Source organism: Thermochaetoides thermophila (assembly GCF_000221225.1).
Source record: "Thermochaetoides thermophila DSM 1495 unplaced genomic scaffold scf7180000011814, whole genome shotgun sequence".
Taxonomy (NCBI): domain Eukaryota; kingdom Fungi; phylum Ascomycota; class Sordariomycetes; order Sordariales; family Chaetomiaceae; genus Thermochaetoides; species Thermochaetoides thermophila.
Window position 1 is genome coordinate 1497883 of NW_006383030.1, and position 23463 is coordinate 1521345.

At 51.8% G+C, this 23463-nt stretch overlaps 9 protein-coding genes across 9 annotated transcripts; 3 read left to right on the forward strand and 6 right to left on the reverse strand.

The window, feature by feature from the left end:
* Positions 1-1170: 1170 nt before the first annotated feature.
* On the forward strand, positions 1171-3252 carry CTHT_0014260 (BTB/POZ domain-containing protein; the record flags this gene model as incomplete). Its single annotated transcript, XM_006691876.1, has 3 exons — positions 1171-1392; positions 1471-1519; positions 1616-3252. 3 exons carry the CDS (start codon positions 1171-1173, stop codon positions 3250-3252), a joined length of 1908 nt encoding a protein of 635 aa, XP_006691939.1.
* A 262-nt stretch (positions 3253-3514) lies between these two features.
* Positions 3515-5146, reverse strand: CTHT_0014270 (D-arabinono-1,4-lactone oxidase-like protein; the record flags this gene model as incomplete). Its single annotated transcript, XM_006691877.1, has 1 exon — positions 3515-5146. The coding sequence occupies one exon, from the start codon at positions 5144-5146 to the stop codon at positions 3515-3517; it is 1632 nt and encodes a 543-aa protein (XP_006691940.1).
* A 2174-nt stretch (positions 5147-7320) lies between these two features.
* Positions 7321-9664, forward strand: CTHT_0014280 (putative sister chromatid cohesion protein; the record flags this gene model as incomplete). The annotated part of the gene is made up of 4 exons (XM_006691878.1): positions 7321-7339; positions 7401-7437; positions 7506-7787; positions 7843-9664. 4 exons carry the CDS (start codon positions 7321-7323, stop codon positions 9662-9664), a joined length of 2160 nt encoding a protein of 719 aa, XP_006691941.1.
* A 582-nt stretch (positions 9665-10246) lies between these two features.
* On the reverse strand, positions 10247-11994 carry CTHT_0014290 (putative escort protein; the record flags this gene model as incomplete). Its single annotated transcript, XM_006691879.1, has 3 exons — positions 10247-10578; positions 10774-11849; positions 11921-11994. The coding sequence occupies 3 exons, from the start codon at positions 11992-11994 to the stop codon at positions 10247-10249; spliced, it is 1482 nt and encodes a 493-aa protein (XP_006691942.1).
* A 903-nt stretch (positions 11995-12897) lies between these two features.
* On the reverse strand, positions 12898-13971 carry CTHT_0014300 (exoribonuclease-like protein; the record flags this gene model as incomplete). Its single annotated transcript, XM_006691880.1, has 1 exon — positions 12898-13971. One exon carries the CDS (start codon positions 13969-13971, stop codon positions 12898-12900), a length of 1074 nt encoding a protein of 357 aa, XP_006691943.1.
* Positions 13972-14481: 510 nt separating this feature from the next.
* CTHT_0014310 (transcription factor regA-like protein) lies at positions 14482-15872 on the reverse strand (the record flags this gene model as incomplete). Its single annotated transcript, XM_006691881.1, has 2 exons — positions 14482-14995; positions 15121-15872. 2 exons carry the CDS (start codon positions 15870-15872, stop codon positions 14482-14484), a joined length of 1266 nt encoding a protein of 421 aa, XP_006691944.1.
* Positions 15873-17325: 1453 nt separating this feature from the next.
* On the reverse strand, positions 17326-17802 carry CTHT_0014320 (NADH dehydrogenase-like protein; the record flags this gene model as incomplete). Its single annotated transcript, XM_006691882.1, has 4 exons — positions 17326-17387; positions 17457-17492; positions 17549-17655; positions 17717-17802. The coding sequence occupies 4 exons, from the start codon at positions 17800-17802 to the stop codon at positions 17326-17328; spliced, it is 291 nt and encodes a 96-aa protein (XP_006691945.1).
* An 805-nt stretch (positions 17803-18607) lies between these two features.
* CTHT_0014330 (uncharacterized protein) lies at positions 18608-19177 on the forward strand (the record flags this gene model as incomplete). Its single annotated transcript, XM_006691883.1, has 3 exons — positions 18608-18780; positions 18847-18999; positions 19063-19177. The coding sequence occupies 3 exons, from the start codon at positions 18608-18610 to the stop codon at positions 19175-19177; spliced, it is 441 nt and encodes a 146-aa protein (XP_006691946.1).
* A 910-nt stretch (positions 19178-20087) lies between these two features.
* CTHT_0014340 (pantothenate kinase-like protein) lies at positions 20088-21960 on the reverse strand (the record flags this gene model as incomplete). Its single annotated transcript, XM_006691884.1, has 3 exons — positions 20088-21028; positions 21095-21401; positions 21529-21960. The coding sequence occupies 3 exons, from the start codon at positions 21958-21960 to the stop codon at positions 20088-20090; spliced, it is 1680 nt and encodes a 559-aa protein (XP_006691947.1).
* Between the last annotated feature and the right edge of the window lie 1503 nt (positions 21961-23463).

The following is a 23463-nucleotide window of genomic DNA, read 5'->3' on the forward strand; positions in this document are numbered from 1 at the left end:
TGGAGGGACTCCAAGAGAAAAAGCCATAAATAGAGCTTTCTTGGTTTCTGTAAGGCTCGCCTTTGGCCGGTTAGTAATCGTGAATGGCGGACGTTGTGCGACCAGTGCTGGTCGGAAGTGTGAATGGCAGGATCATCCGGGATGGTGGAAGAAAGCATGAGAGGCCAGACGTGGTGCGCATCGAAACCTTCGAAATCTCGGAGAGTCAACAGAAGCCAGCCGCTGCCTGGGCAACGCGTGCCAAGCTAGACATAACGCCCCACAGTGCGGGCAAGCCGGGCAGACAGGGGTCTATCTGTTTGACCTGTGCTTCGCGAGAGGGTCACACAGCGGCTGGGGCGGCCTAGCGGGGCTCAAGTTCGGCTTTGTCATCGCACCCAGAAAGAAAGCCGCTTTGTACCAAGGCTCACGGTCACAGTGCATAGTCTCTATCAAGACTTTCTCTCACGAAGAGCCAACATCCAACAATCAACCTGTGTACCCTGTGGGTTTCCCATTTTTAAGCTCAGACAAGTGGCATAAAAGTATGAGTTGATTACCTAGGTACCTTACACTGAGTTTGTAACAGGTCAATCTGACTGCCTGTACTGCAAAATTATGGTCAGGGCGAGTCTGTGGCTACTACGGGTCTCGCTGCTCTGCACTGTGCAGTTCGCGTGCATGGATTGGCCATCTCACACCCAGAGACTAAAAGGACAACCATTGATCGAGGACGATACCTAAGCTTTGAGTGAATATTCCTTTGATATATGGCAAAGTATAGCTGGATTTAAACCATCTCCGGATATCAGAGTAAGGCAACTTGTGAAGTGTACTTGCTCCAAACACTACTCCGAAGAGCCCCTTCGACCTTGCGGGTCTGCAGAGGGACCAATGCCTAGCAGCTTGGCTCTCTCACCTTGGGCGCGGCATCCTGGATTTCTGGCTCGTGCTTCATCTCAAATCCGTCTCTAGCGCCACAGCAAGATCATTTGCAAGACTTGGGTATTTCACTTGATTGAGTCTTGGAGATTCAGAATTATCAGAAGAGAAAGACTTGTGCCGTCGAGGTCTGCTGAATATTTTTGTGTTCCACTTTTTATCCCTCATTTGTTACTTCCAACTCTCCTTTCAATCCTTCTCGACACCCGCATCTTTGATTCCGACCGCTAAACATCTCACGCGTGGGCCATGAGTTTCCGAAAGTTTGAGTTAGAAAACAAGCTCAAGGAGGACAATAATCTGATACGAGCTGGTGTGCTCAGAAATGACCATCCCCTTGATACGTCCAGGGAGTTCCAAGACTTTCTGCAGGCCTGTCGTCGCGGAGACTTGAAGTACTGCCAGGAAGCCATATCCAACGGCATCAATATTAATGCGCGAGACCAGTTTGACTACACGCCGCTTGTCATTGTGCGTCATCAACTGCTCCCGTATCCTCTGGGTTGAAATACCTAAAGTTTCTTCAAAACTTGAGACTGACCTAACCAGGCTAGTTTATGTGGCCATTACGAGCTGGTCCAGCTGCTGTTAGAATCTGGTGTGTTTTTTCTTGTTTTTCTTTTTTTTTTTTTGGCGTCGATTCTCTTTGCCCCTGAGATACTTGCTGAGCATCGTTGCTGACCACCTTGCCCAGGCGTTATCGCTGATCCCGGCTCGTTCGAGCGTGAAAGAGCCGTCTATAATGCGCTCAATGACAAAATACGGAACTTGCTGTTGTCTTATGACTATAGCAAGTCTTCGGACCCTTTGCAACCCTGGTCCTCGCATATTACCTCTCTGCTTGTGCGGGATTCTCCCCACACTTCTGACATAGTCTTGACTCTCTCCAACGAGCACTTCTCCCTGCACAAGTTCATTCTCTGCGCCAGGTCGCCTTACTTCATGCGAAAGCTTTCTGAAACTCCCGAGACAACCACCTGGAAGGTGTCGCCGAGCATTCCTGTCGAGGCTTTACGCATTGTCTTGCGCTACCTTTACCTTGGCGAACTTCCTCGTGACCTGGTTCCTCCACGAAGTGCAGTTTCTGAAGAGGAAGTTTTCAGCGGCATCGACAAGTTGTGCCGGCAGCTTGAGCTAGAAAAGTTATGGGAAGAAGTGTTATCCATAAATGATCGCCGCCTGGCAAGACAACGACATCAAGACGAGGTGCAGCGCGCACAGGCTCAAATAGAAGCCTTCTTCAACGAAACTGTGCTCAAGCACAAAATGATTGTCGATACTGCTGAGGTTGCTGATGTCAAATGGCCACACCATAACGCCATTTTTGCCAACTGCTTGTTGAGGGCAGATGAGCCTTTACCGCCAGAGGAGGAGGAGGAGGAGAAGGATAACGACGATCACGATCAAGAAAGTTCCATTCCTGTGAACGGAACCACCATTCCCATCGGACCAACATCCAGCCATAGAATTTTCAATGGTACTAGCAAGCGCATACGTCGTTCGGTGCTCTTTCCAGCACACAAAGCATTCCTGATTCGCAGCCCATATTTCGAGACCATGTTCGCCTCCGACTTTAGGGAGGCCTATGACACAGCAACACTACACGTAATCACAGTTGACTGCACCCCCCCGGTCCTAGAGATCATTTTGCGCTTTCTGTATACTGAAAAATTCTCTTGCCCGCTAGAGCATGCTCTGGATCTCCTCTACACAGCAGATATGCTTCTGCTGGAACAGCTGAAGACGAAGGCGGCTGCAACAATCTCGACACTCGGAAGCGGCAACAGCAATGTTTTGGTCGACCGGACCCATCTGAACCAGGCGTGTGCTCCTAAATCAAAAGGGTCAAATACGTCAGAGCCCGAACCAGAGCCCATTAATGTGTACGATGTTATTCATGCCGCTTGGGATCTCAAGATTCAGCGTCTTGAAGAATTTGCCGCCCGCTATCTGGCCTCACGGCTAGAAGACTACGTCGAGACGGACGAGTTCGCGGAGCTCATCCGCGAGAGCGCAGCCAGACTGAAAAGCGAACGTCACGAGACCGACACAATCGAGCTGCTCGACGACATACGATATTATCTGGGTGAACGTTTTCGCTTGCGGTTTGAGGGCGGTGGGATCGGTGAGCTTTTGGCTGGTGGTCTGGAGGAGGGAGAAGGGGAACGGGGCCAACGAAAGACGAATGCTGAAACTGGAGGTGACCTTGGCGGTGTCCGGGCGCTTAATGGGCAAGTGGTTGAAGATGAGTTCGCATCGGATGCGGTCAACTATCATGTGCTGATGGAGAAGATCGACAAGATGCTCGAGAAGCTCAATCTTGGCGCTTAGAAAGACTTGGGGACATCACGAGCAAACATGAGACAGCATGACGATAGAGAAGACTGCATGATTTTGGACCTTATCGCTTAAACTTGTTCTTGTTAGACTTGTTCAAGATGGAAGACCGGCTGTATAATGTCTACACGGATCGTCTTACGAACCAACCCGCGGCGCTATGCTGTGAAAATTGTATATATACAACCAAAATAGCTGACGAATGTGACAATCGTCTAGACCAAGGGGGGGACCCCACGTTCCAGAACGCCATTATCTAGTTCTGCCGTCCAAACACGGTATATCCTCCTCCCTTCGCGTTCTCCTTCTCAAACCCGAGCTCCTCTAGCTCCAGTTTGCCCTTTTGATCCTCCTGACCAAGTAAGTACCGTCTGTGCCAGGGACCAACGAACATGCCCTGAGGATCCACTTCGTTCCTCACACGGATGAAATCCTCCCAGTCCTTTCCAAACCACTGCGCAAACTCGCTTGGTGCAACCGTGAAGGTCTTCGCCCAATGTGGCTTACCACCTAGATCGCGCATGAGCCACTCAAAAGCCTTGTAGTACCGCTCGACAGTGTCGCCCGGCGGGTCGCGGAAGTAGGGGCGGTACATGGTTGCGTTAATGTAGAGCGCAGGACCGTTAACAGGTGTGATGTCCAGAAAGGGTCTGTTGCCACGCTCCGCACTGGTGTGCACGGTAGAATCGGCGGCGCGAACCTCAATGGGTGCATGTACATAGAGGCCCTCAGCGCTGAAAGGGATGCCGTGGTCGACATAGCCCGGATCTCCAGGTTGCAAGCGGTTGAGCCAGGCGGCCAGACGACGCAGAGCTTCGGGTCCTTTATGTAAAGGGATGGCCCACTCATTTACATGCTGCGAGTAAAGGCAATTCATCAGGAATGCCTTGTGAGAAGGTTGGACGCCCCTGACAAGCTTCGTGGGGCCGTTGCGGAAGCTGTATTGGAGTCCAGTAAAAAGCCATTCTATCCAGGGGGTAATACGGGGGAACCAGCGTGCTAGAGCAAGGAGGTTGTGGTAGATATGATATCCTAGGCGGCTGTCCTGGAAGCTGGTAGGAGGATCATAATACTTGATAACTCCGCCGGCGAGATCCTCAGAGGGGACGACATCAGCCTTCCAAACCACGGCGCGACGGGTGTAGGGGAACCACCATACGCGCACGAACTCGCTCTGTGTCCAGAGACTTGTATCCCAGGTGTTCAGAATGCGCGAGTCAGAGTCGATGGTGGTTTCCCATGCCAACGAGAAGGCCGGCACGGCGCGAAAAGTGACCTCAGTTATGATGCCGAGGGCACCGACAGAGAGCAATGCAGCACGAAACAAGTCCGGGCGCTCATCAGCAGAGCAAGAAACTGTCCTGCCATCTGCCAGCGTAATCTTCAGGGCAACGATGCTCTCACTGACCAGACCATGGCGCAGGCTACTGCCGTGGGTGCCAGTACTAATGGCGCCAGCGATACTCTGCTCGTTGATACTGCCGAGCGAAGGCATCGCCAAACCAGCGGCTTCAAGTGCGGCACTGAGCTGGAACAGACGGATTCCAGCCTGCAGGACGCAAATGCCCGTCTCCTTGTCAATGGACAGAACGCGATTGTACCGGTCCAAATTGATCATCCAGGACGATGTGCAGGTTAGATCAGAGGGCGAATGGCCCGAGCCGACAGTGACTATGCGACGACGGCATTGGCGGGCGAGCGAGACGACCTTCTCAATTTCCTCGAGGGATTCAGGTTGGATGAAGAGCTCGGGAAGACTGCTGAAGGTACGAGCCCATGTACGATGAGTATATGCGGTGCGCGCACAGAAGGGGATGCCATCGGCCTCGCTCTTGGCAATGATGTCGCGAACCTCGGCAGGGAGGTTTGCAAACCGTGTAGCTGCCATTGAGGGATGTTGCGGATGTATGAGGCCGCGAGGTTGAGCGGAGGGAGGTGCTGGAAAGAAGGAGATGGGGGAAATAGTGATAGGATTCGATGTGAATGACGAGCCTAGGTGAGAAAGTCCCGAGAGGATGACTTCGAGGGAGAAAAGATCAAGCTTTAAAATTTACAGATCTCCACTGGAATCTGCTATAGTGCAAGGCCTTTTGTACTCCTCGTCTGCCCTCCTGTATTGCGCCAATGAACACCCTCCTCAACGCCGTCTCATGCAGTGGCCGCAGAGTCGTACCCAGAGGCGAAGACGCCATGGGCAGTGTAAATCTTGCCATCTGCAATCCACTTGTGTGCTCCGTCCCATAGTTCCCCACTCCCGCGACCCTGAGGCGGGGCATATCGATAAGCTGAGTGCTGTTATCGTAGCAACATAATTGGCTCAATTGGACCACTAGAGACAGCGTTTTGCTGTGATTGGTTGAGATAGCAGACCCGTTCTGTTTTGGGTTGATCCCATCTTTCATCATCATCGTTGTGTTGATCTCATCCTATCTTTGAGCATCATCTCGTCTTATGGTGTCTAAACGCCTGTCAGGGCCGGCGACACTGCCACCGTCTATACCCAGCCGATGATACCGATAACATTGGGATTTCATCCACACTGTGTTACACTGTATTTTCTGCTGTTCTCCATCTTTTCTGGCTTAGACACACACTTTACCACCTCCATAGCCGGAGTTGACATCTGCCGGTTGCGGACTTCAGGCCTCCAGGTTACAGCATTGACGAAGGTCTTCTGAAACCTGCCAGCCATGGGCCAATAGTGCAGTGGCTACCCTCACCTAGACCTGAGATCTGGGTCACGAGAACGACCGTTGAACTTGGAGATAAAGTTTTAGAGCTTGGCTTCCATGCAGAGAGTGCGGCGGGCTTCTTAAAATATCTTAAGGCATGAATAGCCAATTCATAGGGACGGGGGCGGAAGAACTGGACTAGGGCCGTCTAGCTCTGGTTTGGGGCATATATGTACGTCACTCTGCTCCCAGCAGTATGACACAGCCATCCACATGGGTCTGCAAAGAGGTCTCAAGCCGAGCAGGCGGTCCCCATTGGGCTGAGCAACCGGTTTTTAACCGCCAATGCAGGTACACGATTCTACTGCGTCAGAAACCCTTAGATTTATATTGCAAGTTCTTCTTAAAGCTTGACGCTTTTCCTGCCAGTCATCCTAGGTGCCTTGGGTTGGTTAGACCTACCATTCAACTAATCTATAATAAGTGTTTATCCGCTTGTGTTGTTGGCTAGGCAATCCAAGCTCTTGGCACCCCCTGAAAGTAATCATGCCTTTTTCCAATATGCTTATATAGGTACCTGTCTCTCAGCATGGGTCGACATCACAGTAGCCATTGTGCTGCGGTGTTGCAAGCTTGCATTGTTGTTATTCGACCTGTCAAAAAGGGTGGTGTCTTATTATTATAGGTAGTTATCAACTCAACCAACAAAGGATTGGTAAATGTTTAAACTAAGCTCAGATGACGCGGTTGGGATTTCTGCTACTTTTTGCGCCAGTCTTCGCGAAAGTTTCTAGATAAATTTTGCACGCCTTTTCACACTCGGCCTATTATAAAATATATGCCATCGAGTATCCTTCTTATTCTTCTGCCTGAGGCTCATCTGCCCCGTAACATAGTTCCACATATCCCGTGTACAAGCTTGACTGCTCTTTCCTTCATTAAGAGCTAGGTCGGAACCCTACCCAACCAAGCTCGTGGTTACCTTTTCAAAGCTCTAAGCCCGCGAGTTTTTGCCAGGCAATAACCTTTTCATTCCGGTACTTTTGCTTCTTTACCAGCTACCAAAGTGTCGCCGGTTTTTATATCTGCCCATTTTTTCAGGCCTTCGACAGCCACAACGCGCAAAAGCAGGCCGCGTCCCCCACGCGACATTGCGAACTCCGTATCCATTTCTCCTCGAAACATTTCTCCGACTCATTCACAAACTTCCCCTCCTCAATATCATCGCACTCTTTTCCATCCTTCGACTCCTATCAACGTTGTTCCCTGTACCATCGTCTATGATCCATCATTTTTATCAATACCATCATCTTGATTAGTAGGAAAGGATCTCCGGGGCAGTCTTCCTGCTTCTCTGAAGAGGATCTCATTACTACGCAATTTTGCCATCATGTTCTACAGTCACGAGAGTGAGAAAGCTATTGGTTCACACTCGTTTCGAAAAGTCAAGTTACTGACTGCATTATCTAGTTCTCACTAATCACCAGTATGGTGTGGCAACCGTCTGGTAAGACCATGCTCCTGCCAAAGAGCTTCCAAGAGTCTTGACTTAAGACCACGCTCACGCCTCTCTAGGTTGGTGTCAACCATCGGCCTGCGCTCTAGCACAAGAAAGATCACTCGGAAGGCCATTCAGGAAGTCAATGTGAAGAAGGCATGCGAAACCATCCTTCAGCCAGATGCCCCCATGGCCCTGCGGCTCCAGGGCAGACTACTTTATGGGCTATCTCGGGTCTATTCTCAACAATGCCATTATGTCCTGACCGATGCAGAAAAGGTTCAGGCCCACATGATGGCATTCTGGACCTCATTGAGGAACTGTGATGATTCCCTTGACCCGGAAGCAGGCAAATCCAAGTGAGTTCTGGAATTGAACCTTATATTCGCCTGATGGTGGCTAACCTGTTTATAGGCGTAAGGAACTCATCCTTGAAGATGATCCGAACTTTGACCTAAACATCAACCTTCCCGCACTCGATTTTGACGAGGATGGGAATCCTGTTGCGCTACAATTAAGTCAAACCTCAAGAAAGACCTCTTCACAACTCTCTCCTCTCCAGTCAAACGACTCGATCCGGAGTTTTCACCGCTCTCCGATCAGTGGTTTCAACCTTTCGCAGTCTATCTCACCCGGATTAAGCGGTAATTCTCTTCTGCCAGACCCTTTAGATCAAGACTCTATGACTCCGAATAAAAGTAACGACGGTCTGCTACCATTTGACGGCGAGGAACGCCACTTGCATGCAGTTGAAGATGTTGGCATCATTATTGATGCAGATGGTAATGCGATGGAGATGGAACCTCCAGAAGTACTTCATCAGTCAAGCCTGGAAGCGCAGGAAGAAGGCGTTTTCTTGAATCAGCCAGAGGAAAACCTCCTCTTCGATCAGCAAGGCGATGCTCTCATAGGTAGAAGTGATGTGCTTGTGATGCACTCACATCCAGTGCGATTAGAGCGGCCTGTGGAGCAAGAGAGGCAGGAGCCCGAGCAGGTCAGACAGGAAGTGGCGGTGGAAGGGGTCAATTCAAGTCAGCCTCCTGTGCGCAGTCAACGCCGACGGCGCCGTCCGATGTTGACTCCGGACGATCAAACTAAGATTACTCGACAAGAGCTCAAGTCATGGAGCGCCGACTACCTCACCAACGCTGAACGCGCGATTCGTCCACGCAATGCTGTTACTCCTGCCGAGGCCCGCAGGAACGCCTTTAACCTGATCTTCGGTCGCGGCATTGGTGGCGTCGGTTTTCCTACAGGAGTGCCAGGTCTTATCCACCCGTTAGCGGACCAATTTGCAGGTCTGGGTCTGCAAGTATCTCTTCTTGGGGTCGCTATCATACCTAACAATGCAGTCCGCGGCCGTCGTCGCACAGCCCTTGAGGCCCTTGAGCTCGAGGAAGATGAACATGGACGTCGTGTTCGTCCCCGTCTCAGTGCTGAGAGCAACAGTGATGCAGATCAGGCCGCACAGCAACTCCCGCGACACGATGAAGATGCCGCTGGCCTGCTCGTGAATGATGATGAATTCCCTCCGATTGAACTCGGCAGACGTGCGGGCTCAGTTTTGGGCAGCGACAATAACCCACCTTCCGACCTCCCCTGGAACCGCCCTTCGTCTCAAGTCCCCAGCTCATCCATCAAGGCAGGCAGCAGGGCTGGCAGTCGTCAGGTTAGCGCTAGCCCTTTGCATCACCGCGGCGCCATGGTCGTCCCGGGCCCAGATATAGAGCGTTACAGCGATCAGGCTGTCTTCGGCACTGGCGACTTCGCCCCGGTTCTTCATTCCGGAGCTCCCGGCATCTCTTCTTCTCCACCGCGCCTTGCCTTCGAGCAGGACTTCTTCCATCATTACCATGAACATGGCGAAGTAAGCGGCGCAGCCTCACAGGTGCTCTATTCCGCTCTCGACAGCGACGGACGCAAGTTCCTTGAGTATCTTGTCTCCCTTGCCCGTGAGTGGGGTGTTCGCGTCGCCGGTGATGAGCTTGTTATTGGAGCTGGCAGGAAGCACAGATGTAAATGGATCACGTTCGATGAGCTTTTCCCTGACGAGGCTAGCCGAACCTGTACTGCCGCAGCCCAGGCCTTCCACCACGTGCTCACACTAGCGACCAAGAACCTCATTTGTGTTGCCCAGGAAGGCCAAGGAGGACAAGTGCCGTTCGGGACGATCCGAATCGGCGTAGAGGTCCCTCTTGATGTGCATCCCGCAGGTGCCCACGATGGGCATGCGTAGAAGGGAGAGGATATGGAAGTCGAAGGCGACCATTAAATGAGATTGGTCTTTCACTCCATCGGACTTCATACTATACAAAGATGACGTTCGATCAAGCCATTACTACGCCGACAGGGGAGAGATCTCTGATGGTGATGATTGGGTCGATGGAAGCCCGGCGTTTACAGTTCGCTCTGCACAAACAAGCGGAGGGAGTATTGCTGACGTTGCAATGGGAAACATGGACGATCTGATTTAACGGGGATGATATTGGCATGGTTCATAGTCTTTGCTTCTTATTTCACTCAGATTTGACTCGATTTCGAGATAATTCTCTCGATAATTCCGAGTTGGTAATGATAGTAGGTAAGGGCAGACGTGTTGAAACAGGAACATATTATTCTGAAATCAATTATAGTAATTGCCAGCCTATGGAAAAAAGCGTAGTGGATAGAGACGTTTGCATTAACATTAGCACCTGAAAGAGAATCCGGATGTGATGTCCAGCATCCATGGCTCGCTCATTGGCGCAAGTCTGAACGAGTGACTTAATAGTCAAATACGTGTTGCAACAGCGATTAGAAGCCCCATCTTACCATGACATTATTCGTTGGCTTCATCTTCATCCGCTTCCCCTTCTCTATCAGGAAAGTTCATGTACTCTGACTCCACTGCTCCCTCGCCCATGACGTGCTTCCAAGCTTCTTTCACGGGATCTAGAGTAGAGTCGTCAAAAGCGAGAGACAAAGGGGTGCCGGATAGAGTTATCACACAGTTCTCAGCGCACAAATCTGTGGAGCCGCCTGACTGTTCATATTGCAGTCGTAGTAAGATGTGGGAAGTTTGAGCCTCTTCAGTGCTAAGGAATGCATCCAAAGCCTTCTGCAAAATCTCATTTGAATCGGGTGTTGAAAGGGTAGTAAGGTAGAGGACACCTGAGACTGAGTTAGCGTCCATGTCCTAACGACGAGGAATTGGAGAAAACCAATGGTACGATATATTGAGTACTCAGAATGTCAGAGGTAGGTGACGTCAAAGCCGTAGCTCAGACAATGTAGATAAGGTGTATTCATATGTGATTCATCATAGTACTCAGGGTAAAGTATCCAATAAACGAGCTTGGCACTTACTTTGATCATTAGGGCATTCCCCCGTCTCGCCGGAATGAGCGGACAGATATACCGGGTATTGATATGTAGCTCCGGCCGGAGTCGTGAGAGAACCTGTGGGGAAAGCGACAACTGCAACAGCAGGTCGGGGAGCACCTTCAACGGTTGGTTGAAAGAAAGATGTCAAAGGAGAATCCACCACGGCAACCAGCCTACTGATGGAAAGTCCGAAGCCACTACTGTCATTAGCACGGACAAGCAATCGGGTCCTCACGGTGTCACCACTGCTAAGACTAAGCCGAAGAAGCTTGTCTTCCTGGACCGTCTCGATCTCCTTGATGCTGGAACCGAGCATGTAAACCGCACCACCAACAGCTCCAGCGCGGCATGAGACCTGTGCAATCTCTGACAAACCACCCCACTTGGGGTATATAGCAGCAAAACCTGGCCCATAGACACCCATGGACGAAAGATGACGACGTATGGTAGCCAGCCCGTCTTTGGTGCTGATATTTCCGTCCAGCGAGAGGGTGAGGGTGAGGACATAGGTCTGTAGCTCGGCGTCCATCTTGAACACCTCTCCTAAGAACTCAGTCAAGGGCGCATCGGCATGCGACCGCCATTGCTCCAGCTGGGGCGATTCTTCGTAATCCAGGACAAACTTCAAAAACTTCATCAACATGCGCTTGGCCTTTGTCGACACTGCCGTCGACGAAAAGATGTCCTCGCGTGTGGATGGAATGCGAGTGAGAGTAGGCCGAAAACAAGGATCCTGGGCAGGCTTGAAGATGAAAAACGATCCAACGGCAAGGAACTCAACCTGGCGATACGCCTGGGATGAGACCAGCTGGGAAAGCAGTGCCGATCGTGAATGGATAAAAGTGGGTGCAAGTGCCAGATAATAAGCTCGAGATGGGCCCAGGCCAGTTGTACCCTCGGATTTCACGAGCGTGGCGGACTTGAAGAAGCCATTAAAGCCACCGGTGAGCCCCTTGACCCATGACTCGGCATCCTGCAGGCTAAAAGCAGCTTCGGAACCACCATAAAAGTCGTTGGGGTCAATATGAAGAATCTTCTTTTTGGATCGTGACAGGGCTCTTCAGGGGGCAAGGCTAAGTCAGTCAGACGAGAACTCGAGGACGTCGCGTCGAGAGCAGGCAGGACTTACAAGGCAAGCAGCGACTGCTGCAGACCAGTGCCGCAAATGACGACATCCCAAAGGGTGTCGCTCAGAGACTCCATTTCTACATGGACGGGTGCGCCACCACAAGCACACTTGTCTGTGCAGTCGAGCGTCAAGTGGTGGAAGTTGAAGGAAGACGGGAGATGGCGATGACCACGAAAATTTGGAGCAGGAAAGGATGGAGTGAATTGGGGTCGAAGCGGAGTCGCAACAAATCTGCCTGCTACAGGACGGCGCTCGGCGAAATTTGATCCGAGAAGAGCACGGGCCACCACCTGCCGACCCCCCAAAAATCTGAAACTGGCACCATGGAATCGTGCTGTCCTTTTTCCCATCAACAACCGCTCAACAACCCTCGCGGTGGCAGGTATCCCACACCACTGCGGACTGGTTCGAGTACCTTTCATTAGGGACTTGCGATTGAGTGGCAGATTAAATCTGTCTCCCTGTATCTACTGCTCTGGAAGAATTTGCCTGTAAGAGCGGTTCGTGAGGTTGACACAGTTCATCAAGATATATATATGCAATACTGCTCGACCTTGTTTCAAGGGCAAGGGAACCAGAAGTGAACACCCATTATGGCTTGACCTGAGAAGTATAATGTTAATTGCTATCTATTGACTTCGTCTGTTCAAATTTACAGAACGATCGTCCCTCTGAACCTGAAGAGCTGATTTGCACACATCAGAGGTCTTACGCCTTGTCTCGATGCATGCTATGACCAAGGCAGAGCTTTCTGAATCAGACTAGTCTCCTTTATCTCTCTCCGGCCCGCAGATTCATTGAGTACCTGTATTTGGACGCTGCTTCAATGTGCTTCTGTAACTGAATGTCTGTGCCAGGTGCCCTTGGGTGGATAAAGGTGACGGGACACCCATGTGTAGAAGCACTTGGCCCAGATAGCCGCTCGTAGTATTGGGTATCATATCATGGCGTTTGCCTTTTCTTCCAATCTTTTCACTTCACTTCATCACCTCCTTGACGACCTTCCACCTGTCTTCAGCCACCAAAGCAAAGCTGCGGATGAGCTCCCTCCCAAATACGGTGCCGCCCTGTTTTTCGATGGCCCTTATTCTCGTCTCGCCATCACTGAAGTCCACAACCATTGTAATCACCTCCTTGCATAAGCTCTCCTCCAAACGGTCAGGGTCCAAAAGGATCCAGTGACGGTTTTTCTCACCAACCGCGACTTCGCCGTGCTCCTTCTCCAAGAAGACCGCCGCACTGCAGGCAATGGGCAAACCCTTGATCGTAAGCTTCATCGTTTCAGTCTTCGAGCAGACAACCATTTCCCTATCGGGGTCCCACCGCGCAACCGGCAGCTTGGTGTCACGGAGTGCGGCAACCACTGCCGCCCATGCCACGTCAAAAGGGTTCCCATCAAAGGACAAGAACACCAAGTCAATATACAGAACCCAGTACGCCACCACTCTGTCCTGTTCCTCTCCACTTTCTTCTTGACATTCCTCTTCCATTTCCACGTCTTCACCTTCTTTGCTTCTGTTTGTTGCAACTGGACGATACCAGATCCTTAGTTCCTCTGCGCTCACCAGCCTCGTTGAATGCAGCAGTGAGTACACCCGTGTGGATAGTGTCTGCGCTAGCGCTGTAGGGGGAACACCTGGGAGGAACTGAGGAGCTGAACCTGTTGCGAGCTCGATGTTCGGTACTAACAAATCATATTCCTTCAGTTCCCCTCTTCCGACGGTAGCACCAATTCCACTGCCATTTACATCCGGCTGTCGAAACAAAGGAATTCGCTCGACAGGCAGCACCTCACCGCGGACACCACAGAGTACAGTCGTGTCTCCAGCACGGACCAGGGCACTGCCATGAGCATGAGAGAGGGAGCCCAAGTTAACTCGAAAAGGTCTGGCCTCGTTGGGGCGGCGTCCATTGGTTCTCTGAGGAGTGCTGCTGCTGTTTGAGGGATCCGGGCAGAGAGTCCGCAAAAGGTAAGGGTGCGGAGAGAGTTTGGCGAAGATGCCTCGAGGAAAGGTAAGGGAATGAGGGGCTGATGCGGCATCGGTCGCCATTTTCGATAGGAAATAGCTGTATTACCGTTTACTGCTTCGAAGACATATGATGGGGCAGATTGCTTTGCAGCGTTATCAGGGTAGAGTGTTTCTTGTTGCCACAGAAAACAGGAAACAAATCGGTAGTTTTGTGGTTCTGGGACTTATTGGTGGTTGGTTGGGAATTTTCCTTGCCTCACACACAGCCTTGCAGAGTCTGATGGGTCTCCTTGTATGTACAACCCATACACCAATCAAAGAACTGAAACCCCTGCGGGTTGCTGATTAAGTGGGGCAGCGTGGCCCCAGCCTCCTGTGGTGGGCGGCTTTTCGCCAGGCAATATGGGGTAGAGAATGACGTTGAGCCAACTTCGCAGCTGTTGTGTGCTAAAACACAGTATCTTCCACTTTTATTTATGACAGCTATCGAAATACACATAATGGCTCAGGTATCACGATACTGTCTCGAATTTTTTTCGTCAACTTCTTCACCAGCCTACCCATGATTCTCTCGGCGCTCCTCTCTCTTGGTCACATCCTCTTCCAAAAGCCATCCATGACAGCGGCAACCTGAGCTCCATTGCTCATTACAAGCTCGTGACCACAGTTCAAGATGACCGCATCAAACCCGTCCTCACCCAGTACCGCAGTAGCATCATGCAGTACTTCTTCCTTAACAATGACCGGGTCATCCGCGCCCAACACAAACAGGATCTTGCCGGCCCTCAAGCCAGGCAACTCCTGTTCTTCCTCCATCCCAACGTCCTCCCATTTACTACCCTCCAGTACAGCAACAGCCCTTTGTTTCTTCTCCCTCCTCTCCGCCAGCAGTCGTCCCAGCTCACACCAATCATTGGTCTGCTCGTAAATTGGGGCGTAGCGGATGCTGCTGATAAATGCGGGGATGAAACCTTCATGATGCCGCAGCTGCCACCGCATGACCGATGAAACGGTATATCCAGGCCTGCTTGCCAGTAACACAGAATCGTCCCATCCATGGCCGCCGTTCACGTCGCTGTTCTTGTGCTTCTCATTTTTCTGCTTGCTGTCTGCCTTGTTCGAATGATCTCAGCTGCCATCCTCGTCTCGTTCATCAGAGCACCTCCTTCCTCTGGATGCTTTTCTTTCCCATTCCCCGAGTCCTTTGGTGTCAGTCGCAGCCGAACCAACCAGCGCACAAAGGCTTCCGGCAACCATCCTGCCGAATACAGTATCCTGCTGCTCCAGCTGACATGGTCCTTCCTGATCAGCCCTCCACCAGCCACGACCACCAAGCTCTTAACCATTCTCGGATACCATCTTGCAAACGCCGCCCCAACTCCTCCTCCCAATGAATACCCGACTAAGTGGAACCCATCATTCCCCGTCCACGGAAGGGGACTTGATGCGAGCACCAACAAGATTTGTGTCATGTACAACCGGACATCAAACTCTGTTCCCCCTAGGCCCAGCCCTGGCACCGGTGCGTCTGACCATCCTCGGCCAAACCAGTCAAACAGCATCACGCGGTACCCTCGACGAACGAGTTCCTCGGCCACGGAGCCCAGCGCCAGGCAGGGCGTGCTTATGCCATGTAGGAGGAGAACCTTCTCCCCATCAACAGGACCCCACTCGAATACATGAATCGTGCCATAAGGTGTTGGCACGTCGCGTGCGCCAGGGAGCACGTCGGGTGGGTAGGGGAGGGTGGCGACCTCAGTGGGAGTTAAAGAGGGGAGCTGAGTTAAGCGCGGCGAGGGGATGACGTTTGGGGGAAGGTTGTATTTACGGTCTGGATCTGGGTTGCTTTGGAGTAGGTTCCGCGTTGTCCGGACGAGGATTGCAAGGCCTGCGGCTACTGCTAGGCTAAGGGCAATGGAGGAACCCTCAGGGGCAGAACCCGAATTCCGGACCCGGAAGGGCAAGGAGGCCCAAGTCGACATGACGGTCGACGGAAAACAATGGAAGATAAGCAAGATGTTAAATCGGAGCTTCTGACTTGCTAGGTATACTTGTCAGAGGGGCCCTTCCCTGACCAGCAAAGCGCCTCGCTCTCTGCGCTGGTTTTCTTGTCTCGATCAACGGCGTCTCCGGCAAAACAAACGGCAGCCGGGCTTAAAATACCCAAAGCAGGCACCTCGGCCCGGCATGCTGCATGTGGGGAGCGGACCCGCCTTGGCAGTTCTTGGCTACCGGACCATCGGGCTTCCACCGCCAGAGCCGGTTAATCTTGTAGCAGTTTTTGTTGCCGTTTATGACCAATAAGCCATTAAGCCATTAACACATATGACCACACCGAAACTTAAAGGACAGTAAATAGCCTCTTGCTCATGTGTGTTCAAGCTGCCATCCCCAATAGGTGCAGATGCTGTGGCAGGGTTAAATGTTCATGTAGCCTGTAAGTGGTCCGCAAAGGTCAGGCGTTTGAGAACTCGACATAGTAGCAAACGCCATCTCAGGTCATTTGGCCCTTCGATACAACACCTTCAGCCGTTCGATCTGCCGACGGACGAGACTCTTCTCTTTTTCGCCGTCATCATTGTCCGAAAGCGCAAGCGAACAGGCTGGCTTGCAGCTGCTATTCATGTCCTTAACAAGCTTCCGTGGAGGAGGACGTTCTCCAGACCATGAGGAGCGGCTCTCTACGGCACCAAGCCACGGCCTGGAGTGTGACTCTCGGGCAGACAACAAGGTCCCGTTTCGTCCGCCAAAACCGGACTGCTGCTGGATCGAGACATTCGGATCTAAAAGCGATGAGTACTGTAGGTGGTGATCGTCAAGGTCAATACAGGGGGCGCTGTTTCGACTTCGGAAAAGCTTCGCCATGATGGAAATGTGTTGGAGGGCTACACAACAGAAGCCATTAAGAGAAGACTGGTGAAACTGCCAGCCACCTAGGCGGGGACAGGAGCTCGTCTTCCCAGCCCCGAGAGATCCGGAGGCTGAAAAGCTGAGATCCAAGGGTTAGGGTTAACAGCAGCCAAAAAAAAGGCATGGAACCGGAACCTGGCAGGTCAGCACCCGTTTTCGTCCGCATCTTTGTTTCTCTGGTTCCTGGGTCGGACTGTTTGTAAATATGACCCAGTTTGCAAACGAAATAGACATTAAGTCATCTGTTCGTGTCAAACTGGGTTGAAAGCCAAGTATATCAGGGACACAAGCACCTCCGCCCATGGCGAACGAGAGGGACCGATGGCACAACGGTTGAAGAAAGACTATTGGACCTTGAAACAGAAATATGGGGAGATTAAGAGCATGCGTGTAGAAGCTGTAAGATAGGCCGTAATGCGGGAAGACGCTGTGCTAGCTGTATTTACAACCCCGCGGCACCGTTCATAACACTGCTCTGTCATCAGCAATCGTCCATTCCCTCCCCTCTCTGTCTCGCACCAATCCTCATGCTCCTTCCGTCTTGACAAGCTTGGCAACGGTCTCCTCGATCTGCTTGTCTGTGAGTCCTGTGCAACCGTTAGCCCTAGCCCCGACTCTCTTCCTTTGTGCCAACATCTGCTATCATCAAACCTTACCTTCTAATGACTCCATCTTCTCCCGGCCGAACTCTGCTATGGTATTAGCATATCGAGCTTCGACAGCGTCTGCTGACAGGGTTGTTACGCACCATATCTGGCATAAACCCTGGGGATGGTGCCCTGGGCCTCCCGCAACAAGATAGGTATCGTGGGGTTGTGCTTCTTCATAATCGGATAGGCGCGGTTAAGGAATGACCTATGTAGTGTGGTGTCAGCAAGGAATTGAGCAAGAAGTAGCTCGCAGAGCAACAACACACCTCGCCTCAGCACTATGCTGAGAAGTTTGGCAGAAGAGGAACCGGAGCTCCTTCACGCCTTTGGCAAAAGCATATCGGCCCGACATTCTGAGCTGCTGGTGGTCCCCACGTCGCCTAGCGTGCTGGAGGGAATTGGTGGCTCAATGGTCGTTGTGTCGTCGTCGCCGTCGCCGTTGTCCCACTGTAACCCGAAGAGACGGACCGTCTCGGAGCGCGGCCTTTCTTGAGAATTGTGGCTGATGCTGGAATGAAGCGGCGGTGCAATGAGGCTTGAGCCTACAACAACCGGACCAAGACGGTGGAAAAGTTGCAGACAAGACGGATAAAGGCATGTCGATGTACATATGATTTAATCCATATTTTATGCATGTATCCGCAGTTTGCTGTAGTCACAAGGCTGCTAAGCGCACAGACCACATGTCAAATCGGGCTAACACCCCGGACTTCCCAACAGGGACCCACCCCACGGGTATCTTGCTGTTGACAGGCTGGGCTGCACTGTGACGACGTGCAGCTTGCTTGCTTCCATCATCGGCGACTCTGAAAGTATCCATCCGAGTTCAGGACTTGCAGAGTTTACCCCCGCGTTTGACAAAGCCCATCAAAAAGGTGCACGGCCAGCACTCCTCTCCACTCATTGTAGGTTTGCTTCATCGCAACAGTTGTGTGGTGCTCTGGCTAACAGTCCATCCGCAGCCTTCATTATTTCTCTGCTTATCCGTCCCCAAAATTTCCACAAGGGCGGGCATTCTTCATCCGACGACCGGAGCCTGTTTCGTAACCCACGACGCCCCGGTCTGCTATCTCCAGCTGTCGCGCTCGACAAATTACACTGATTCACCCTACCGAATTCCAACGACATCTAGTCATAAGCGCCTGCCAAAAAATACAATGTCGCCGTCAAGCAACTTCTTCCGTATCGCCCGCCCAGCATTCCGCGCCCGCCACTTCTTCCGGCCTAAGTACAATGGTGCCCGTTTTCAAAGTACCGCCGCCAACCCGGAGGAGCCCTGGCTCAAGCGCATGTGGAACAGTCCCGTAGGCCTGAAGACTGTGCACTTCTGGTGCGTACTGCTGCGCTCATAACCTACAACCGTTCTTTTGGCGACTGACCTTTATGTCTTGCTTAGGGCTCCTATCATGAAATGGGCGCTTGTTCTGGCTGGTGTGTCTGATTTCGCGCGTCCGGCCGAAAAGCTGTCCTTCACTCAAAATGCGGCTCTTACTGCTACCGGCTTGATCTGGACTCGTTGGTGCCTGATCATTAAGCCCAGGAACATCTTGTAAGTCCAGTCAGCCCGAAACCTCGCGGTCGTGTGCAGGGTTTTCTGATATTGTCTCTGAAGGCTCGCCACTGTCAACTTCTTCCTTGGATGTGTCGGTGTTGTTCAGGTCACCCGCATCGGCTTGTATCAATACTCGCTCAAGCAGAAAGAAAAGGAGGCACAGAAATCCGAGTAAATGTCATGTCTTTACCTAGGTATTGACGTTCTTGGGAAGAAAGGGGTTGGGACCTATTTGATATAACTGGGTGATGCTGAAAGCAAAGGGAAAATGATAGGGACGAAGATGGCTAAGAGTGACTCTAGAACCTGTACCTATTCAGACCTTCCTTGCTGCTCTCGGAAAAAGAGCTTCTGTCTTACAAGCAGGGGGCGAAAAGGCTCGACAAGCTGACTTGAATTAGAGCGGAGCTAATTCAAACTTAAACGGGGTGGTGGGGGGTATATGGAGAGAGGGTTTCCTGTGCAGAAGTCTTTTTATTTGGTTGGTCAGTTATTTACCGAACTACTAGTGAGTCTTCTCTTAGTTATGGTATTTCTTTGCAAGATGGATGTAAGCAACGTTGGTAGGAAGGGAGATTTATAGAGAAGGGTCCAAGAGGACAGAGATCCTTGTAAGATTGTGAGGAATGCATGGATTGTTACACGTGGATGGAGTCATACATCTCGGCGACACTCTCCATCTGGCTCACTTGAATAATTGTTTTTACCGCCTGTTCTTGCACATATCTATTTTATGATCTATGCTACATATTGAGCGTGACGAGCCACGTCTAAAAGGTATCATAAACAGTAGACGGGGAGGAAAAGAAAACTGAAGAGCTTAGGAATTGTGTACAACCGAACCAGACGCCTTCCCAGCCCCAGCCACCTAAACGCCAGCACGATTGTTGAGGCGACAGGAATCAGAGAAATACAAAAATATACGAAGAGAAAAAGTAAAATCAAAACCGCTGCGTGACCGCTCGTCAAAACAACTAGCCTTAATATCAGGGATATCATCCAACGCCCGCCAAAGCACAACGTGAATCAAGGGAAGACTAGCAGAAAAAGCAACACCAACCTTCATACCTTGTGCACCGCGCTCTTTAGTTTGTTGGCCCATTCGATCCCCCGTTCAATGCAGACCCAGAAGCCCCTGATGTAACTGCAGCTGTCGCTGGACCAGTCTCTCTCGTCTTGGCCCTAGCAGCCCTAAAGGCTTCAAGGGCATCCTTGCTCGCTGCTGCTTCGAAACTGCCTCTCCTTCCCCAGTTCTCGGGCTGCCGCTTTAGGAACGCACCGACAGCCCCCAAGTACCCTTCATGACGCAGGAAGTACGCCTGTTTTGCACCCTTCGACCAAAACTTGATGGCGTAGCTAAGGGTGTTCATCGTCTGGGGATGTCCGCGGATGAAGGAGCCGCCGAAGTAAATGTGGTTGAGGTTGTGGATCTGGGACTGGAGGAACGCGATCTGACCGATGTTGTTAGAGATCGCATAGAGGAGGGCCACCGAAATATCGGCAGCAGAGTAAGGTCGGCTGCGGTCAGGCTGATGATGCTGGGAATCTAGAAGTTGTTCGTTATCAGACTTCTCGAAATGAGGATGGTGCAGGTCTCTGTGGCGCAGGCCGCCACTATCTTCGGCCTCACGCTCCGCCAGACGCTTCATCCTAGCGATCTTACCAAAGGAGCTTGCAATGGTCGTGCTCTTAAGGCCAATCTTGCTGTAGTCGGTGCCGTAGATGTCGCCAACGAGCATGTCTACTTTGGAATTGTCTCCTTTGGAAGCAAGCTCGAGCATTTCATCAAAAGTACGCGCTCCAGTCAGCAGGCCGAGCAGGCCCCAGAGCGTGCCGCCGCCCAAGGAGGTGCCGCCCACACGCTGATACTCGCGCGGGCCTGAAACCTTGAGGAATGACACTCCGGAGCCGATATTGACAAGCAAGTATGGGTAGGGATTCTCGGACGGCTCGACAAAATGCATCGGGTTGGCCTCAGAATAGGTAAAGACCTCCCGAGGGATCTCGGTAATGAAGAAATCAAGGCCTTAACAGTGATGCAGTCAGCATATGGCAGTTTCGCAGCGCAATTTTCACTATGCATTCGCCTTACCAATAATAAGGCACTCCATTTCATCTTCCCTGATCACGTCGACACCCAGTACGTCGCGGATCTTGTCATAGTACTTGTATGCGCCGCCGCCTGTGGCCATGACACATAGGTCGCTGCCAGGAGGGCTAGCCCTGCCGTTGGAGCCGCCACCATTCAATCTCTGGTGCTTGCGCTTGAGGTTGCGCATAAATTCGATGCATTCGTCGATGCGATCGGTCTCGAAGCTGATGAAGTTGAGCCGGCCACCGGGCTCGGCCGAGTGCGGTTCGCGGGAGAAGTAGACAAGCTTGGCAAGGGTGCCACCGATCTGTCATAGGCCGACCGAACAGACCCGTTAGCCAGGGGACGGCAAAAATGCGGGATGACATCATCGTGCCGGGAGTGAGAGGGAAGTCGGCGAAGTGTGGGAAGAGAAAAAAGGATAATATACGCACATCAACAGCGATATGGCTGACAACGGCGGTATGATTCGGCAGTCGGATGTCCTTTGTCTGATGACCGGGCGACCCACTACGGGAGCCGGTCGGCGTTGTGGGGGTGCCGGCATCCTGGTCGACGATGAAGGCGCCCTTGACGTTGATGCGGACGGACCCTGGGTGGCTCAGCGTCTCATCGATCTCGGCCGTGTCTGTGGCCGTTCGTGGACGACCGTTCGCAGTCGACGTAGTGAAGGGCGTTGTGCGCAGTGAGGTCACGCCATTGGTCTGGCGACTCTGTTGCTTCTGCTGGTTCTGTCCCTGAGGATGTTCTTGGTCTTGTTGCTGCCGATGATCTGGCTGGTCCTGCTTCTTCAGAACCCGGGCATCAGCCTGGGATGGGACCTCGGTTGATCCTGGGGCGTTTGCTTGGTAGATATCGTCTGACATGGTGTGCTTTCCGCTGTTGGAAATTCAGGGAGGTTTCTTAGGGAAGAAGTCCATTGCGGGTTTTGGGGTCGAAGCGGCCGCGTGCTGTCGAGGCTTATAAAACCTGGGATGCTCAGATTTACATTGTAGAACTCATCCCGGTGTGTCGCGGGCGCTGGCCTCCATGTCGGTTCAAGGAGCCCCATGGCCTTATCGATAATGCGCCATCCCCACAGGAAGTTCGCCCGAGGCTCTCCAGGGCCGAAACAGGCAAGTGTATCGAGTATTTTCTTCGCCGCTGCTACTTACACCGAACACCGAAACACCAGCCTGAGCGGCAAGAACAAGTCTAAATCACAACGGAGAGCTCCAATCGTTGCATGCTTGGGCAGCCAAAATTCTAATGGCAACTTCTCATTTTTAATGAAAAGTTTGCAAGTGCAGCACTCGCAGTCATCTGCCGCTTTTACCGAGGGAAACTACAGCAGCCCGAGACCGGGCAAAAGACCGCCCGGCAAGTTTCTCCGTTCAACCTGCAGCTGAACTGGAAACGGCGAGCTCTTAACCCGAGGTGCAGCACGACCCCGAGCCTTGCCGGATACACACACCCGCCGCCGGTTGAAAGCCACTCTAACATCCCGTAGTGTTGTTATGGCCCTCCAAAGCCTAAAGGTGTGACAGACGCAAATGGACACGCCTGTATCTTCCACTTGCTCTGATTTGTATGGTTTGCGACCTTGACAAGGTTGGGAGCAGCTTGGAGGTTGAAATCACGAGAGACACTCCAGGGGCTGACTCGCTCTTAGACACTACCTCTTAGCCACTGCATCATGACATTCCGTGCTACCTGGGAACTTTACAGGACAGCACCGCCACGCTCCTTGGAACCCACTGTCACTCGGATAATGCTTAGAAGAAGCTCCCTTTTGGCATAGCAACAAAAACCGTTGTCAGCATACCCGCACTTAACACTACAATTACAAGTTTCTGCACCACAAAATCATCCTGGATTTGCCGCAATGCTGTCTTCTCTCCCTTAATCCTCACCTCCTGTTCGAGTACCTTGTGCAAGGCATTGCATTGGCTGTGCTGCTCAATCCATAGTGACTCATTTCTCTGAGGAAGACTATTCTCGAGACTGACCTCAAAAGGAGCGGCCTGAGACCTAGGCCATTATGTGCTGACAAGTGCTGTGGCTATTACGGCCGTAGTCACTGTATTAACATCAGATCCTACAGGCTTGGGGATCGAAGATGGAGAGGGTAGTTCACGAAGTCATGGACGGCACAAGGCTCCATTTTCCTCAGTGACCTCCAATCTAAGCATAAAGGAGCAAGCCATGCTGGGCAAGTGACTCCATTTATGATATTGTCGAAGCTTAGTGCTTCCAGGGATTACTTTCGCCATAGAAGGAGGTTTCAATGGTCGCAGCAAACCCCTATGACAACTACAGTTCGCATTATGCTAGGAGTTGCGTTTTCATCTACGCCTTTGAACTTTTTTTTTTTGAACGAGTGACAATCT